The sequence below is a fragment of the Pelophylax lessonae genome (assembly GCF_965119305.1).
Source record: "Pelophylax lessonae genome assembly, chromosome: 9".
Classification (NCBI taxonomy): domain Eukaryota; kingdom Metazoa; phylum Chordata; class Amphibia; order Anura; family Ranidae; genus Pelophylax; species Pelophylax lessonae.
This window is the reverse complement of record NC_138776.1, coordinates 78,611,098-78,626,041: the sequence shown is the minus strand read 5'-3', so window position 1 is coordinate 78,626,041 and position 14,944 is coordinate 78,611,098. Positions and strand designations below refer to the sequence as shown.

The following is a 14,944-nucleotide window of genomic DNA, read 5'->3' as shown; positions in this document are numbered from 1 at the left end:
CCCAGTGCCAGACTGAGCCCTGCAGAGGAATACAAGAGGCTGAAACCAGGTTAAATATAGATACTTACACTGCTTGCTTTAATAAAAAAAATAACTTTGATGTATTAATGAATACAGAGCCACGATAATCTGTAGTTTTTTTTTATCTTCCTGTAGTTCACTTTTGGTGAATAAGGAGATGCAAATGTGTATCAACCATGTAAATCAGATTTAACTGAATATATAGACTTCTTTTTAAATATGCAAAACAAAAACCCTGGTAATAGATCACCTGGGAGGCAAAGGGGTTACTTTAGTGACAAAAAGGTCATAATAGGGTTTACTGAAAAAATACAAAATGTAATGAACTTGAATTAATGACAAAAATAATCAATGCTAAAAACATAATTATATATTATATGCCCATAGACCGTATATATTATATTATATGCCCATAGACCATATTTATTTTATTATATTATATGCCCATAGACCACTCACTAAATCTGGTGTTGTCACCATAACCCGGCACATGTATACAAAACAAAAACCCTGGTAATAGATCACCTGGGAGGCAAAGGGGTTACTTTAGTGACAAAAAGGCCATAATAGAGTTTACTGAAAAAAATCAAAATTAATTAATTTTTTTTTAAATCATATCCTTTTTTTATTGGTAATTTTATACATTGACAAATACAAAAGCACATATACATCATCTATGCATATTATTACATATTAATAAGCAAATATACAAAATATACAAGACACTCCAAAACAAAAACAAAAAGGGGAAACCCCCCAAACCATTATCCTCACTTTTTAAATGCTAACTCAAAGTGGTCCAACCACTTCTTCCATATTTTCCCCCTTTTCCCAGGGCAACCTCTATGTTGAAATATACATTTTTCTTTAAGTATAATCTCGTTTATTTGTACTTTCCAACCCTCTACTGTTGGCGGATGTGGTGACAACCAATTTTGTGATATAAGTTTGCAGGCTTGGAAAAAGACTCCGCACTAACGCCACAAGGGTATTCCCTGAGGTCTCCATAAATACAATCATGGTCAAAAGGCTTATTCCAGGGTCTAGTGGCAGCTCTAGTTTAAAAACCAAATTACTAGTAGAAATAACCCCTTGGCAGTAACAATGAAGTTTCGGGCATCTCCACAACATATGTATTAAATTGGCCGATCCCTGATTACACCTAGGGCATAACAGTGAATCTCTGCGCCGCCACTTAGGTAACTTCCCTGGGGTATGATAAGATCTGTGTATGTCTGAGTTCATTTTTGTGGGGGGATAAGGAGACCATAGGCAATGTTGATAATGCAGCCTCCCATTGATCATCTGATATAGGCCCTAGATCTCGTACCCACTGAGCCCTTGATGGTATTGGTACAGAGTCTTAAAACTTATTATAAAGAATGCAATATAAATATGATGTGAGACCTTTCCTAGCAAAGCAATTATTGTAGATCTATTTCATTCCAATTCCTGGGAGCGGGCTTGTGCCAGTAAAGCATGTCTAAGCTGGAGATACTGACAAAATCTTTGTTTAGGGATCTCGTATTTAGTACACAGTTGTGAGATTTTTTTGGGAATTTATTAAATTTGAATTAATGACAAAAAAATTCAATGCTAAAAACAAAATAATTTGCAGCGTCACTCAGATCCACAAAGGCACCACAAGTAAAGGTGCGTTACATTTGGCACCAAATTCAATACAGGGGTTATCCCCATGCTCCAGTCCCCAGGTGCTCTGCACACATTGGACGTCATTTTGCAATATAATGGTTTATTCCAATTGCGTCATTCACAGGCAATAATTCTCGCATGACATCTCATATGTGTATTTCAACATAGCGGTTGCCCTGGGAAAAGGGGGAAAATATGGAAGAAGTGGTTGGACCACTTGGAGTTAGCTAAGACCCCTGTCATTTAGAAAGTGGGGATAATGGTAGGGGGGGGGTCCCCTTTTTTTGTTTTTGTTTTTGCTTTGTGTTTCTTGTTTATTTGCTTAATAATATGTGTAATAATATGCATAGGTGATGTATGTGTGCTTTCGTATTTGTCAATGTATATAATTTCCAATAAAAAAAGGATATGATTTTTAAAAAAATTCAATAAATTTTGTATTTTTTTAGTAAACCCTATTATGACCTTTTTGTCACTAAAGTAACTCCTTTGCCTCCCAGGTGATCTATTACCAGGGTTTTTGTTTTTTATACATGTGCCTGGTTATGGTGAAAAAACCTGATTTGGTGAGTGGTCTATGGGCATACAATATTGCTGATAATCAATTAGGAACGAATGTTTTTGTTTGTTTCTTTTTAAATCTATTGGGGGTGATGTACTAAAGGCAAATAGACCCTGCACTCTGCACGGTATTTGTTCCAGAGCTTCAGGGCCATCTTTAATACAAGGCAAAAGGGGCAGCTGCCCTGGGCCCAGTCATTGTTGTGGGGCCCAAAGCAGCTGCCCCTTGAGCTCGCACTGTCCGTGAGCTGTGATGTGAGAGGGCCCAAGAAAATATTTGCCCGGGGTCCAATCAACATTAAAGACGGCCCTGCCGATCTTAGTAGAGGAGTAAAGCTTCACTTTGAAAGGAATCACATGCAAGGAAAATTTTAAAAAACACAATTTTGGCCTGCACATGATTGGATGATGGAAGTCAGCAGAGCTTCCCCTCATTTACTAAGCTCTGGAGCAAATGCCCTTGCAGAGTGTCACTGCACTTGTACAGTCTATTTGCCTTTAGTAAATCAACCCCAATGAGTTGCATTAAACCCACACAGTATATAGTCTCTTTGTAGAAAATCATAAAACTCAGAGGTCTCTTACAATGGGTCGTCCCATCACTTTCAAGGGATGAACAAGTTGACCAGTTTACTTTTAGGTTGAGTCATGTGTGAGTAGTTTGCAGTTGTCCTCATGATAACTTTCAGTTGGAAGGGGTATAAACAGACAAGCTTGTGTCAGTGTGATTGTGAGAGGTTCAATCCTACAGGGACCAGACAAACTATTATTCAAAATGTATGATTTTTAATTTTTTATGAATAATAGTTTTCTTTCAAGGAGCAACCATATAATCTTTCACACAATTTTTAGGAAATGTTCCAATATTCATTATTAAAAAATATGTAAACCCAACATTTCATATTCCTGATATGTGTCTGCTGTACCATGTACTTGTATGAGAAATTATCCTGTACTCTTTGTAATGCTTCCTTTGTGTGAAATCCCTGGTATTCCTGCCAGTCTCCCTGATTTCCTATTAAAATCAGCCTGCTCTCTTCCAATGATCAGGCTTGTCCTGGCACCCCATCCTCCCCCCACAGCTCTTGGCTGGGAAGACCAGTGTGCTGCTGTTTCACCCCCCCCCCCCCCCCTACAGCTACCTGAGCTTCTTATGCAGCTGAGAACAGAGGGTATGTGATTACTTAAAAAAAAAAAAAGAGAAAAGGTGTTTAGGATGTTTTTTTAATCTGCGAAAATGGTTTTAAATAAAACAAATGTTTTTCCTTTTATCTCTATTTTAAATTGAATTAGTTGTTTTATAAGGCGAGGGTACACAAATACTTTTGTCTGGGCACAAGAGCAAAAAATGTAATATGTTGCATTTCCTGTTCCTTTTTTAGACTAAGCACATTTTCAGCAAGTACAGAAAATGACATTCTGAGCCTGCCACCACTCCAGTGTGCTTGTAACTTGCTGTGCACTTTATTTAAATTGTAAACAAAGTTATCAGCCTTCCTGGTACTCTTGAGTGAACTACCGAACACCTCCAACCTATGTTATGGTGATGAGGAGAGGGGCATGTGTACTGTAGTCCTGTGCTAGGATGAGAATGCTGCTTCTCCATAGATCAGGTACAGTAAGGCCCCTTTCACACTTGTACGACCTGAAAGTCACGCGATTTTGACCAGACCATGACATGCCACTTTGACGCCACTTGAAGCAAGGCCTGTTTAATCTTGAGGTCTTTGAACCTCAAGTCACATCAAAGTCAGACCAAAGTAGTGCAACTGGACGTCCCACAGATATGAATGGTACTCATTGGAAATCATGGGGTATGACATGTCCTGCAACTTTACAGTCCCAAGTCGTAGGACAAGTCGCACAAGTGTTAAAGGGGCCTTAGAGAGTGTTGTCACCCAGGATGTGTGTTACTGGCAAGATCAAAAGGTATAATTAAAGGGTAAACAACCTGAAAAGAATGCAGCCCATATCTAAGGACTGATGTGCTGAAATATTTTACATTTTTAGTTCTTGGGTTTAGATACACTTTAAATTCTTGGATTTTCTTGGACTACCAAAATAAATCTGTGCACTTGTGTTACATTGGGCACATATACAGATCAGCTTGAGCTATCTTGCCTAATTTATTTGTATTGTACACCCCATATGCATATTCTGAAAGCACGGATAATTGAATGAGCTTCTATGAGCTTCTATGAGCATCTACATCACAAACATTACATTATAGTTTTGCTTTTCAATGGATACAATATTCCTGAATGGCTGGCTGTTCTTTTAGGTTTTGTCACACCTGTACAGACTTTTCAGTGAGTCTTCAGCCAGGTCACAATGTAGCATTACCTGCAAAAAGAAAGTGATATGAAGATAACATTTTTCTATCTTGACCCCCCCCCCCCCCCCATAGCACTCATCCTATATTCTGTATCAGTGGTTTTCAAACTGCGGCCCGGGGCCAGAGGTGGCCCTTTACTTGCCTTTAACTGTAACTTGTGGCACTATTTGTTCCACTGACACCAACAATGGGGCATAATTACTGTCACTGATATCAACAATAGGGCACTATTCCTCCCTCTGACATCAACGGCAGGACAGTGTTCTTCCCACTGACACCAACAATGGGGCATAATTACTGTCACAGATACCAACAATAGGGCACTATTCCTCCTCTGACATCAACAGCAGGACAGTATTCTTCCCACTGACACAAACAATGGGGCATAATTACTGTCACAGATACCAACAATAGGGCACTATTCCTCCCTCTGACATCAACGGTAGGACAGTATTCTTCCCACTGACACCAATGATGGTGCATTATTCCTTCCCCTGATACCAACAAAGGGGCAACACTCCTCCATTGAACACCAACCATGGGGCATTGTTTACTCTCATTGAAACCAGGGAATTTTCTACTCTCACCGGCCACAATCCGGCACCCTCAATGTCTGAAGGACAGTAAACTGGCCCTTTGTATATAAAGTTTGGAGACCCATGTTCTATGTGACCAGAATCAATGTTTCCACAGGGGCAAAAGAACTATACCAAGACTAGCAGAAGGCATTGATTAATGTTTCTGTTTTGCAGGAACACAGGGCCAATGCCTTCCTTTCTGACAGAATGGCAATCTGCCTTGTTTATATAGGCAGACTGCTGTTCTGTCTGTGTACTGTCTAATCAGTGTGTGCTGGACATAGAGTCTGTGGTACCCACCACTGGGCTCTTGCTTTGTGTGTGTGATCACAGTGGGAGAGGGGCGGCGGCAGCGCGTGCACCCCAGACCCAGAAGTGTCACATACTAGGTACGTGATCTGACACAGAGCGGCTGCCCCACCGCAGGATATCATGGTGGGCGTTCCGCAAGTGGTTAATATATTCCAGCTTACCAGTCCTCAGATGTGGTAGATGCAACTGCATTATATTTCTTTTTTCAGGCTTTTTTTCTTTATTGTCACCTGCTGATTCTGCCAGTATCACACTTCTTGTCTGTCCTAGGGTGACAACGCTCACCCAGTGTACTATATTAGTGGAAAAGTGTTTCCACTCTAGGCAGCTAAAGGAGAAGTTCACCTTTCATAACATGTTACATCCATATTTGGGGTGTAACATGTAACAAGTTAAGAATGCATCGGTCCCCGCACCTCCCACTCCCCCGCTGTGCCAGCTAGCGGGGATCTTCTCCACCCGTTAGATGTCAACATTTTTTTTAAAACGTGCCTGTGCGGGACTCCACCCACCTGGCGGCATCACAAGGTCCGGCAGCTTTTGTGGCTGTCGGCTCAAAGTTTTCAATGAACTACCACAGCGCTGTGAGTGATGTGGTAGTTCATTGATTCTACCTGTCAGCATGTATCGGCTTCCTCGTGTAAGGAACAATCAGGGCTTCTTTTTCCAGAAAACAGGTACAGGAACTCAACCCCAACCCCCTGACCTCCCCCCCCCCCCCCCCCAAACACACACACACACATTCCAAACTGCATCAAATAGTGGTAGAATTTGGGGGTGAGTTATGTGCATAGTGCAGAGTTCAGGGGTGTGCTGCATGCATAGTACATAGTTCAGCCTTCTTCCACAGCTGCTTACCTCTGCATCCTCTATCCACTTCTCACTTTCACCCCTCTTAAGCTCTCACTTCTGCATGCAAGCCCCCCTCCTCCAATGCTCCTTTAAAGCTCCACCATCTTCCACCATCTTCCATGTCTTACTTTTGTTGCTGTATTAAGCAGAAGCACCCAGTTGGCTCCTAGTACTTCCCCGCACACTGTAGTTGTCTCTGCCTATCTCATTTGCAGGGAAATCATCCACTGTAGTTGTCGGCATCTGCACTGCACCCCGGGCACCTGCATTTCTCTTGTTCCCATACTGCATTTAGTGGGAGACACTCAGGAGATCAGATCTGTGGGAGCCATTGGGAGACAAGCTGTCACTTGTGCACAGAAGACAGACTTCTGTGTTTACAAGTGATGGTGGCAAGCAGGGAGCAGAGAGCCTGAGCCAAAGGTGGTGGAACTGAGTTCCACCATGTTCCTACTGAAAAAAAGCCCTGGGTACGAGTAAGCCTATACACTAACAGGTCTGCAGGAGACCTGCATAGCACCAGCAATCTGCTGAACGCTGGTGCAATGCTTTACAGGCTCCTGCAACAAAAAAATATAAATGCACACTTTTTTACCTGCAAAAAAATGTGCATTTATTATTTTTTATGAAAATAACGTATCCTACAAGAACTTATCCTTTAGGCTCCTTTCACACGGCCACTCCGTGTGTCCGCAAATCATCCCATCCGTTTGCGGATGATTTGCGGACATAATGTAAGTGAATGGCACTGCGGGTGTCAGCGGAATACCATCCGCTGACACCCGATTTTCCTCCTTTCAGTTCTGTTGCATTTTTACAAATGGAACAGAACCCCATTTTTCATTCCGTGTAAAAAATGGAAAGGAAGGAAAATCGGATGTCAGCGGTGTCAACCGCTGACATCCGCAGTGCCATATACTTACATTATGTCCGCATATCATCCGCAAACGGATGGGATGATATGCGGGCACACGGAGCGGATGACAGAAATGTCATCCGCTCCGTGGAAGAAAAAAAAAAAAGTCCCGCAGCGGACCTTTCACACGGAGCGGCCGTGTGAAAGGAGCCTTAAGATTTCAGTGCAGCCCATGCAATGTGTTGTCAGCTTACTGCAAATAGTTAGGATATTGCTGCATTCCCATCAGGATTAACAGGTATTTTTGCTCACACAGATATAATAAAATGAAAAAAGTTAATTGTTTGGGTTTATACATACTTTAATATGCTGCAGGGACTTACTTGTTGAGGCTGGTATTGCTGTTGTAGTAGAACCTACAAATTGCCAAAAAAATATTATTTATAATATATTTAGCCAAAACTCATACTCATGCATGGTACAATAAAACGATGATAAAATATCAAAGTTAGCAGTTATAGTTCATGTAACCTGAAAATCTTGTATAATAAGATGATTGAGAACTCCGTGATAGTTAACTATGTTCAGGTATATAGTAAATACCAGAAATTACCTGTACAAAACCCATTAGTCTGTGGCAACTTAAGTTCTTGGTCACCACTTAGTAGTTCTGTTCTTCTCATCCTAGATGGCCCTTTACATGCAGCGAAAGAATGAAGGGGGGGGGGGGGGCGTTATTTTGTAAGTCAGCATGTCATTGGCCATGCTAGAGCAAGAATTTATAATTGTAGAAATCTGCTATGTTCCTGTTAACTACTGCACGTATGACTGTTCAGTCTTCAGAATAGTTTTTAAAGAGGAAGTAAACCCTCCTCTACAACTTGTACCTATAGGCAAGCCTATGATAAGGCTTACCTATAGGTACTGTAAATATCTCCTAAACATGTACCGTTTAGGAGATATTTACCTTACATGTCGCCAGTGACGTCACTGGCGCATGCACTCTGAAGGAACGGCCGATCGTGCCGTTCCTTCAGAGCCCCGTGCCGTGACTGTCGGCTCCCGCGCGCGTGCGCGGGAGTGACGTCACCGCGGCTCCGGCCAATCAGATGGCCGGATGCCGCGATCCAGGAAGACGGGCGACTAGACATGTCGCCCGTCATAGAGGTGAGTGAGCGGCACGGCGGGGGCTCGTTCTGAGGTAAGTATTGCATAATGAGCTAATATGCAATGCATACTAGCTCATTATGTCTTTCTTTTGCAGGGTGTAAAAAAAAAAAAAAAAAACTCAAACGAGTTTACAACCTCTTTAAGCATACGTAAAATGTACGTTCTGCCTTCTTGATAAAATGTAGAGATTTATTCCCTGGGTCCAGCATTATCTTAAACTTTGCAAGTAAAGAAAGAGCACACAAAAACTATTATATAGGATAGGGAGGATCAATACGGTCAAAATGACCCTGCTGCCACGTATCCTTTACCTATTTAGGTCTCTCCCAATCCGCCTTAAAAAATCGCAACTGGCACCACTACAATCCAAAATTATTCACTACATTTGGGGCAACAAAGGTCACCGCTGCCCGCAATCCACTCTTTTTCGTAGGAAAGATGACGGGGGCTTGGGCCTCCCCTCATTATGGTGGTACTACCAGGCAGCTCAACTCGCCCAATTCTCAATCATATACTCCAGGGGCCAGAAACCCGATTGGGTGCGTATTGAGAGACAAGCGCTCCCCCATCACACGCTTGATTTCCTCCTATGGTGTAAACCTAAGATCCGACCCCCTATCCTTTCTCCTACCCTATCACACTCCATATCTCTATGCGATAAACTGTGCAAACTCTCAGCCCTCACGTCTGACCTGAAACCCTTGGCCCATCTATTTAACAACCCCGACTTTCCACCGGGACTGGATATTGGGGCCTTTAAATGGTGGCTCAACAAAGGCCTCTTTAGAATAGGTCATTTTTTTAATCGAATGGGCCCTCTTACTCACGGCCACTGCCCGAAACTCCTTAAGATGCCCCCCACTGAAACCTTACGTCATACACAGATTTCTCACTTCCTTCACTCTATTTGGTCCAATACACACGAACCCCCTCGACTCACTCCGTATGAGAATTGGTGCTCTAACATTCTGGATCAGAGAGGTGGTATTTCCACTATCTATGCCTCCCTGGCGGGCGCCGGGGACAAACCATCTTATGCTGCCTCCTGGGAATCAGACCTGAATGAATAGTTTTCGCATGAAATATGGACCCGATGCTTCCTCCGCTCCTATAGGGGTATTTTGAATGTTGCTCTGATAGAAGCTAACGTGAAAATCTTTACCAGGTGGTACAGGGTCCCGACCAGATTGGCCTCAATGTTTCCCAACACTTCTCCCTTATGTTTCCGCAATTGTGGAATGACTGGTTCGATGTTCCATACTTGGTGGTCTTGCCCGCGCATTAGATCCTATTGGAACAAAATCTTTCACCTAATGCGGAGAATATCGGGCCTCGCTATTCCACAAAATCCCAAAATAGCCCTCCTAAATTTTCCCATCGAACGTGCCTCTAAACACTTATCCAGACTTCTTTTTTTCATCCTGCTGGGTGCTAAAATGACTTTGGCTAGGTCTTGGAAGCGGGATACAGTCTCCTTCAATGCAGCTAAGAGGAAAATTTCCTGGCTCATGACCCAGGAGAAATTGGCTAGCATACTACTTGATAAAAAGGACACGTTTGAGAAAGTTTGGGAACCTTGAGCAGTATATACAAACACCCCCCTTTATCCGGGTCATTTATCGTCAGATGCTGGGAATCTCTGATCTGCCTGCACTATCATAACCCCTCCTTCCTCTTTCTCCTCTCCCCTGCCTCGTTTAGGATGAGCCTTCCTGTCCCTCCTTTTCTTCTTGCCCCTTTCTCGCTTTTCCTTTTTTTTTTTTTTTCTTGTTTTCAGTATCCTGAGAACCCTACAAGCATAGACCGCTGTTCTTGGCTGATTGATTGTTGACCGCACTCTTTTCGATTTTTCACTACTGCACAGATATCGACTGTTATCCATGAGGTCACTTTAGTTTCTTTTTCCCCTGGAATCGCTGACACTTCACATTACGGCACTCATATTTTTAGATGTCTTGTGTTCCCCCCACCCCCCCCCCCTTTTTTTTTTTTCTTCCCTACTTCACGGCATCTTTATGGTTGAAAGCTGGTGGTAGAGGTTCCCCCCTCTCTCTGGAGACAGGTAGTGATCCCAATGGGGGTCTCCTGGGACTGGGGAGGGCCTTCCCCGTCCCCCTATATGATAAAGAATTTCCCCCCCCCCCCTTTTTTTTTTTTTTTCTTTTTTCTCTTCTGCGGTCCAACATGACTGTTTTGTTCTAACTTCTGCCTCATGATAACATTCTGGTTAAGTTACTATTTGATTGTATTATTGTTCTCTTGTGATACCCTCATGAGCTGTATTGTTCTCGAAATTGAGCCTGTTTTTGTTCACTGATTAATGAAAAATAAAACCTTTTTGCAAGTAAAAAAAAAACTATTATATAATTTAACCACTTTACTACTGCTGTACATCAAAAAAAGTGAATTAGTGGATGAATAAATGCCATTTATAAATTTAACTGGATAAAGGATTGTCGGGAGGCTGTTCTGCTAATTTCTGTGTAGACAGGTGTAGTTCCGCCTCCCTGCACAGGTGGCACTGTCCAGCAGCTGCTATGCAGGGGGAATGGAGGCTAAGAGGAGCTCTTGTTCCTCTAAGGCCTCTGCAGGCATCATCAAGGGAGCAGCCATCCATTTAGACACTGCTGTGCCGAATGGCTTCTGTGGCCATTTTAAGTGAGGTCAGTGCTAATAAATAGCACTGTCCCACTGCAGTTGGCATGCTTTTGAGAAGTGGCTAGGTCAGGGACAGGAACCCACTGGTGAGGGACAGTGTGTCTAGTGCAGGGAAAGGTTCTGGTGGAGGAGAGACAGAGTAGGGACCTCGAGCCTGATTCTGCCAACTGGTTAGACCTGTTGGTCTGAGCTTGGAGCACTTACAGCCTCTCGAGCACCCTTCCTGCAGCACCCCTATTAGCCACCTCCTTCGTCAGATGCTGCAGGGTGATGTAAGCTTGCTCACATGTCTTTTACAGCATAAAGGCTGCGATCTATAAATCTTTCTGTAAGGAACTGTTATACTTGATTTGGGTGCAATATTAAGGCCCTTTTGTCACTTTGTTGGATCCTGTTCTAATATAACGTGCTGCATTGCTTGCTCTCTGTATGTGTGTACTCCACTTTGGGTACCAAGATTTGGCCTGCCTACATGTGTAACAAGCTGCACCCGCATGTTTGTTCATTTCCAAAAATTTGTGAACAAAAATTAGATCACCTTGGGGTTTCTGCTTTCGAAAGTAGAAACCTCAACCCCCTTTTGAGTGGGTTCAGAATGGCCTGGCATTTTTATTTCACCAGAGCAAGGAAAGCAGCGTTTCTAAATACCACCAAAAAAACCTCACGTAAGCTTCATCACGCTCATGCTGGCCTGTGGGTCAGGACATTCATCGCTGGGTAGAGCAGAGGGAGCTCATCAAATATCTCATCACTGGTCCTTCCTTTGGTAAATTAATCAGGAAGAGATGTGTATTACATCACTTCCAAGTTCAGGGATGTCATTTTCTGGTTGCTGTGGCCAGGGATGAAGCTAATCAATCACGATCTGGATCAGGACTTTTCACCAGCAATATGCTATCATATGTTATCACATGGCGCTATTGGTCCTCTATGTGATAGCAAGAAGGCTAAAGTGGTTGTAAACCTCAGTCATGGAATCCGAGCAAAGGACATATTGTAGTGTTTACTTATCTCTCTCCAAAGCTCTAAGTGTTGTTACTCTCTGGTACTTTGTTCCTCTGTTCTCAGCATGTCTCACTTCTGAGAAGTTTGACTGACACATGAGATACATATGTGTCGGGGGGGAGGTGGGGAAAGCTCACAATGGAGCTTGTCTATTCACAACACAGTTCTTCTGCTGTGTGGAGGGAGATGTGTGCTTTCTTCCAATCAGGTCTCACACACTGTTACTGCAGCTCTCCGCCCCCTCTTCTGTGCTCCTGACAGATAGAGAAAGATTTTAACACTTTTCTGCCCCTTTGAATGGGTGCAGGGTAGAGATGGCTGCAGATAAACAAGTAAAACCTATGTAGGAGAATTTGTTTAATCTCTGTGTATCATCTGAGGTTGTTCACCTCACTGGGTATACAACCACTTTAAGTAAAAAAAAAACCTTTAAAGATAAAAGTAACAAATAAAATGTATCACAAAAATAATTACCTGATTCACACACTACCCCCGCATCCTCACTGTGGTCACAGTTGTTGGTGCCCCATGGTCGGTGGCGACACTGCCATACAGCAGATTCTGTGCTTTTACAGTCTACGTCATCCAACCAAATGTTGCCAGTCCCTCGACCAAAGAATGCCGTTCCTGGAGCTTTCAGGGCCTGTGCACAGCCAAGCTGCCTACACACCACTGTAGCTGCTGCCATGTCCCATAGGTCATCACACACTGTACCCCATACACTCCGATAAAAAATTTCCAAACGCCCCTCACAGCGATTACTTCCATTAACAAGTCGTATACTGGGGGGAATTTCTAAAACAGCAGGAAAAAAAGGACATTATGTAGACATCTGGGAAGCTACATGTGTAAGAAAAACAAAGCATTTTTGGGGTGACCATCAGACTTTTCTAAATGTTGCTAGCCCATGATGAGCAGTTTGATTGAAGGTGAACCACCATTCCAACACAGGTGCCAGATTCTCTACTGTACTCAGCGCCCATATGAGTCCAACAGAAAGAGACATTTATTGCCCAGATGGGAAATAGCAGACAAACTGTGGTCCTAATTAATATGCTGCAGAAACTCACCAGTTGTGTTTTGTTTTGCTTCTTTGGTGGGACCTGCAAGTTATTAAAAAAATGTATATTTATTTTTTTACATTTAATCAAATGACATACTCAAGGGTAGAGATGAGCTTAGGCATGTTCCGATCCTAGTCCAAACTCATCTGAGCAAACCCACCAGTAAATTGTCACTGTACTTGACCATCATGAGCAGCCAAGGCATTCCCCACAGTTACACATATACACTCCCCTTGTATACATGCGGTCAGGGCCGCTGATAGGGGGGACCATCAGCCCTCTTGTAGGGGGCCCGAGCACACGGGGGGGCCCACACAGAGAGGGGGATTAGTGATGAAATCTTCCTCCAGCACCTGAATCTGATATGTCCCTCTCCCTGCTATCAGCTTTTATCTGTTGAGAAAGAGACAGTTGTCCCTCATTAATCCCCCTCCCCTGTGTGGGCCCCCCTCCCAGCACTTATCTCTGCTCAGGAGTTTATTTGTAAATTGTAACTTTGTTTCTCTCTCTCTGTCTCTCTGATCACTGAGCTCCAACTGCCCAGCCGGTATATTTTTCTCATCTCATCTTCCTTTTTATTTAACATAGTTTTTTTTTTTAGATTTAGCAGGAATTATGCGAGTTATGTTATATTTGTGTCTGATAATAGTGATTTTGTTGTAATTTTAGCTAAATATATCTTTAATATTTTCTTGGGGGGGGGGGCCCTGCCAGGTAGTCTGTACGGGGCACCGCGATTTCTAACAGCAGCCCTGCATGCGGTTGCAGGGAGGGTAATGCATCAGCCACTTATGATTGGCCAAGTACAGTGAAATCTTTCTGATGGGATCATCCAGGTTGGTTTTAGCCAGAATACAAACATGTGTGAGCACATCCCTACTCAAGGGTTCACAAGGAGCATATTTTTAAAGCAAACTTACTGCAGATGAATCAATCATTGCAATTTAAAACCAATGCACCAAAAAGCTATGCCTGCAGCAAATGTTTGCAGAATGCAACCTATATTGTTTTAGAAATATACCCCTAAAAATCTAATATCAAAGTTAACTTCTTTAGTTTATGTAACCTAGAGATACAGTATTTAAGTTTTGAACAGTCTGATCACTCTTGTTTTAGTTGGCCACAGCAGCCCCCCTATGATTGCCATACCAGCACCCATATCAACTAATAAAAATGGAATGTCTTGAAAAATACTTAAAGTGGAACTTTACCCATAACAACTTGTTAAAAAATTGTGTTCTTTAGAAAGGAACACAGATTCCACATTAACCACGCTGCTACCCAAGCCAATTCTGACACTTCTCACCTTCATGCAAAAATCATAATTTTTTTGCAATAAAATTAATCAAAACCCCCAAACATTATATGTTTTATTTTAGCAGAGATCCTAGGTAATAAAATGGTGGTCATTGCAACTTTATATGTCACACGGTATTTGCGCAGCAGTTTTTCAAATGTGTTTTTTTTTTGGGGAGAAAAAAAAACAGTTTCATTAATTAAAACAAAACAAAAAAAACACTAAGGTTAGCATAATTTATTTTGTATAATGTGAAAGATGATGTTACATCGAGTAAATAGATACCTAACATGTCATGCTTTAAAATTGCACACACTCACGGAATGGCACCAAACTTTCCTACTTAAAAATCCCCATAGGTGACGCAACACACTTTTTTACAGGGTACCTGTTCAGATTTACAGAGGAGCTCTTGGGCTAGCATTATTGCTCTCATGCTAACATTCATGGTGATACCTTACATGTGGTTTACATATGTGGGTGCGACCTATTTAGGTTAGCGCAGTATTTCTCTTATAGACCTATGTATGCATTTGCTTCTGCGTAGGCGGGGCATTTTAATTTGTATTTTTTATTGTTTAT

At 42.4% G+C, this 14,944-nt stretch overlaps 1 protein-coding gene across 1 annotated transcript in view; it reads right to left on the bottom strand.

Moving 5' to 3' along the window:
• Positions 1-4,561: 4,561 nt before the first annotated feature.
• Positions 4,562-14,944, bottom strand: part of LOC309564223 (scavenger receptor cysteine-rich domain-containing protein DMBT1-like) — a gene marked incomplete at both ends in the record, with an annotated part of 33,975 nt that continues 23,592 nt past the window's right edge. The window contains 3 exons of the mRNA XM_082268850.1: positions 4,562-4,578; positions 7,552-7,584; positions 12,476-12,796. Coding sequence (XP_082124976.1) covers positions 4,562-4,578; positions 7,552-7,584; positions 12,476-12,796 — 371 coding nt within the window. The remainder of the gene's footprint in view (positions 4,579-7,551; positions 7,585-12,475; positions 12,797-14,944) is intronic.